Raw genomic sequence first — 4,195 nt, 5'->3', positions numbered from 1 at the left:
AAAAATGCAATAGGGTGGTTGTTGAATTTGCATAGAATTACTTCATATATCCAGCATGACTAATTTAAATTTCACATCTAAACATATTTTTGTCTTTTAATTTTCACATATTCTTTAAGAATATTGATTCTTTTAGAACTAATCATGTTGAAAAGAAACAAGTTAGTCGTGTTTTATCCTCAAGCTCCGCCCCCTGGAAAGGAAAAATCGGCTGCGCTGTCCGCCATTTTTGTCTCTCGCTTTGGAAAATCTACTACCATCTGGAGTTTTACACTTGAAGGTAAATAAGATTTTAAGGCTAACACACCAGTGAGAAAGAGTGTAGACCCTTTATATATGTGGACTTTTACTGGGGTGTTGTCATTTTACAGGTATGTGGGCTGTTTATCGAAAACCATGAGAGGCCAATGTTAGGCTTCAGTTAGCTAATGGTAACCGAAATTATGCGATAAGCAAATTAGTAATTAACATATATAATGTGAGTTAATGTTGTTTCTATATTCTTTCAGTCTAAATTAACAGACTATTACAAACTTGCATCGGTGTCTGTAGTAAGTGGTGGTACCTGCAGTGTCTTAACCATTAAACAAGCTAATGTAGGGCCGGGATATGACTAGTTTGTTGAAACATGTCTGCTGCCAATGTGACTGCTCACACACGGTAACATTACCAGCACATAGCCACAGCCGCTATAAACATGCTGAAAGGTCAATCTAGCTTCTGTAGTCAGCAGCTGGAAGACTCAACACAGACCCAAGATTCAGTGTAACGGTTATCTAAATGTTGTGTGTCCTGTTTGTAAGCCCAGAAAAAGAAATTAAATAAAATGACGACCTTGAGCTTCAAGCTAATGTAAGCGTAATGCTATAGCATAAAGCGACTAATGCAATGATGAGGTTGTTAAATTAGTAAAAATACAGTAAATATATCCAACATGAATCATTTATATTTTTGGTCTAAACATAATTAAGTCTCACGCCTTTCACTTGTTTTAGAAGGATGTTCAGTCTTTTAAAACCAGTCATATCAAAATAACAGAAAATAGTTATGTTTTCTGTTGAAACTCCACCCCCCAGGGTGTGTTCTACGAGGGAAAATTCACTGTGGCGGTCCGCCATTTTTTGTCTTCGCTTCGTTTACGTTTGGTGCTGAGCTTTACTTTGTCGAGGTAAACTGAAAACTACATGTTTGAGAGGAAACGAAGAGAACATCCATTAGATGGGGAAGTTTTTCTCATGAATTGCTGTTGAGCAACATAATGTAAAAAACAAGTCATTCCTTAAGTTAACTAACGATAATGCTAGCTTAAGCTGCGGGACAATATTATGTGCATTAGCTTTTTTTCAGTGTGTGCCCAGTCACATCCGCTTGTTTTTTCTCAGTGAATACAGACTAACAAACTCGTGTCCATTTAGTTAACTGGTTGTACCTAAAATGTTTTAGTTAAACAGTTAAATAAGCTAGTTTGCCATGGGGTGGGCTCTGTGTGTGTTGGGGGGGGGGGGTGTCTTCACTAAAGTCGGTTTATTTAGGGCATGACACCTATGCAGTACTCATTAGGAGAGGAAGTGCATGACGTGGGGCTTTATTTCATGTTCTGGGACAGTGAATGTAATCTACTGATAACATGTTAAAGACACACAAAAACCCAACAAATTATTTTAACTGATTTATAGAGAGACTGAGAGGAGGGCTTAAAGAGATAAAAATAATGACAATATAAATATGTTAAATTTATTTTTTCTGTATCGATATATGGTGCTTATCCCTGCTGAAGGGCAGATTGGTGTTGCTTCAGAACAATTGTCTAGCGCTGTTATGTAGAGGTGTTACAGTTAAGGTTTTAATAACATTGTTTTATTTACTAGTGAAGATTTGCATATGTTATCTCACATTCTGTAAGGTAAATTTTCTGGAAAGGTCAAATTAACTAATTTAACTAAGTATTAATGAAAGACCTTGATGTGTATATGACAATAATAGATGTAGTTTCTGGGTCATTTGGCAGAACTGCAAAATGGCCAGAAGGAGGCAACTGCTGTGGTTGCAAACAGGCTTTGGGTGGTTTGGAAGTAAGGGCAACTATGGAACTGCTCAGCAACATGGGACCCATAGCTAATAAATAGTAATATAACTTTGTGTGGATGTAACCTTGTGAGATTTGAGATTTTGACAGCATTTTTATGTGACAACTTGTCTTTTTAGATAAATGCAGAGTTTAAGCGCATTACCACCATGCCACTGCAGTCCAGATTACTCTCGCAGATAGATGTGCTATCTGACAAACTAATAAAGGTCTTCAAAAGGCGAGGAGGACAAATAGGAAGAGGACTTCAGAACATTCTGGAGCCCACGGCCCAGGTAAGAAAAAAATTCATTTGTGTATACACTTTAGGGAAAATAATAATTTTAACAAAATGCTGCTTGTCACTCTATGCCAGGAGTATGTTGAAAATCACCTGGGATTTTCACAATTTACCATGGGTGCGTTTTTTTTCTTTTTCTTTTACCTGCATTTTTCTATGTGTGGAGTTGATAGTTGAACACCTCTCTGTGCTCTGACAGTATTCTGCTTCTTTGCATGGAGATTTCACTTCATTACCTTTTTAAGCATTCTGAGGACTCAAATCACATGCTGTAATGAATCCATTTTTGTTCACCTAATGTGTTAATGTTAACATTTTTTGGAATAGTGACACAGATTAAAATAAGATTTGGTATAATGTTCTTTGACCAGTGTTCTGTTTAATTAAATTTTGGAATTCTGCATTTTCTAGGCCACAGATGAAGCCATTATCCAACGATCTAATAAGGAAACAACCATGGGAATTTACATCATAAAGTCAAGAGATGCCAATGGCAGCCCTGAGGACATCGGGATAGTCCTTGAAGGCCAGAGAGTCTGGCAGGATTTGGATAACTATACCCTAGCAGCTGCAATGCTGTTTGGACTAATGTACACTTTGAACCTCACCTACCCACTGGAAAAGTATACCTTCGAGGTATTATAGAAACTGGTTATGGAGCTCAAAAGGAACAGCCTTTCAAAGAAGGCCCAGGTTTTCAGGACCAGACTGTACGATTGAACAGTTTTCCAGTTATGATGTGGGAACAACATGTTTACCTCTTCGAATATATACCATCCTTTCTTTTAAGCCAGCACTGGTAAAGTTGCAGGACATAGTGAAACTTATTTTTCTGGCACTTTTCAACTTGGGGCCTTTATTACTGCAGTTTTCACTTTTCAAGCCATGACTCTTTTAAAAAAAAATTCAAACTTTGAATGTCCATTTTTCTCAATGGAAATGGTGCCTTGCACCAATTTCACCAGTTTGCAATTTTTTTCCCAAGGTGCACCACTACAAACAGATTGCATCGTGTAGTATTAGTGATTGTGATGTTTAGTGATAGAAGCAAGCCAATACTAATCAGTTTAGGTCTCTTGGTTGTGTGCCTGTGGGTTATAATGTTATTTTAAGTCTCTTCTTTGTGTCATTTTAATAATTACACCCCTGTTGCCATATTACCTTATGGCTCTTACATTTAAAAAACTATTTTTTACATAAGCGCGATGTCATAAGGCCCCACAATGTTGAATTCAGGTTACAGCAGATAACTTTGAGGAATGTTGTGGAATGTTTTTCAAGAGATGCATTGTACAAATATGACTCATGTATATTTTGGAAGCCTGAATTGAAAGTCCATTGTTACAACTGTGTAGTATTTTCAAAAATACAGGTCATTGTTCAAAAATGTTTTGCTTATTTCTTTGATTGAGAGAAAGTGTACAGTACATACAATAGGATCAGCCTTAATTTAGTTTTATTTATTGAACACTCAATTATATATTATATTATATATTATATATTAGAAATTTGTTATAAAATAAAATAAGCTTACCATAAAATAATCTTGTCAATATAACACATAGTAGTCCAATACAATTAACACAAAAAGTTCATGTCTGATAAACAAGTGGTTTCTATAAATATTTGACCGGAATGAAAAACATAACAACAACATAAAAAAGTCATGTTTGTGTTACCAGAAAAATGTGTGCAGGTATAACATAAAAAACTAAGGTTAACCAAACATAACTTAATTTCGTGCAACCGATTACAATAATTTTTTTACGTTTATACCACTGATTATTTTTTTCAGTGTAGTTTATGCACATTTCTGTTGTCACAGAGTA

At 35.8% G+C, this 4,195-nt stretch overlaps 1 protein-coding gene across 1 annotated transcript; it reads left to right on the top strand.

Moving 5' to 3' along the window:
• The first annotated feature begins 222 nt into the window (after nt 1-222).
• Nucleotides 223-3,742, top strand: LOC146690962 (uncharacterized). The gene is made up of 3 exons (XM_085434185.1): nt 223-280; nt 2,206-2,361; nt 2,778-3,742. Exons 2-3 carry the CDS (start codon nt 2,236-2,238, stop codon nt 3,009-3,011), a joined length of 360 nt encoding a protein of 119 aa, XP_085290311.1. The 5' UTR covers nt 223-280; nt 2,206-2,235; the 3' UTR covers nt 3,012-3,742.
• The last annotated feature ends 453 nt before the right edge of the window (nt 3,743-4,195 follow it).

This window comes from Copadichromis virginalis, linkage group LG16, assembly GCF_057382275.1.
Source record: "Copadichromis virginalis isolate Kocher_CV1m ecotype Utaka linkage group LG16, C_Virginalis_male_GT1.1, whole genome shotgun sequence".
Taxonomy (NCBI): domain Eukaryota; kingdom Metazoa; phylum Chordata; class Actinopteri; order Cichliformes; family Cichlidae; genus Copadichromis; species Copadichromis virginalis.
Note: the sequence above shows the minus strand (reverse complement) of the source record. Positions and strands in the feature narration are given on the sequence as shown.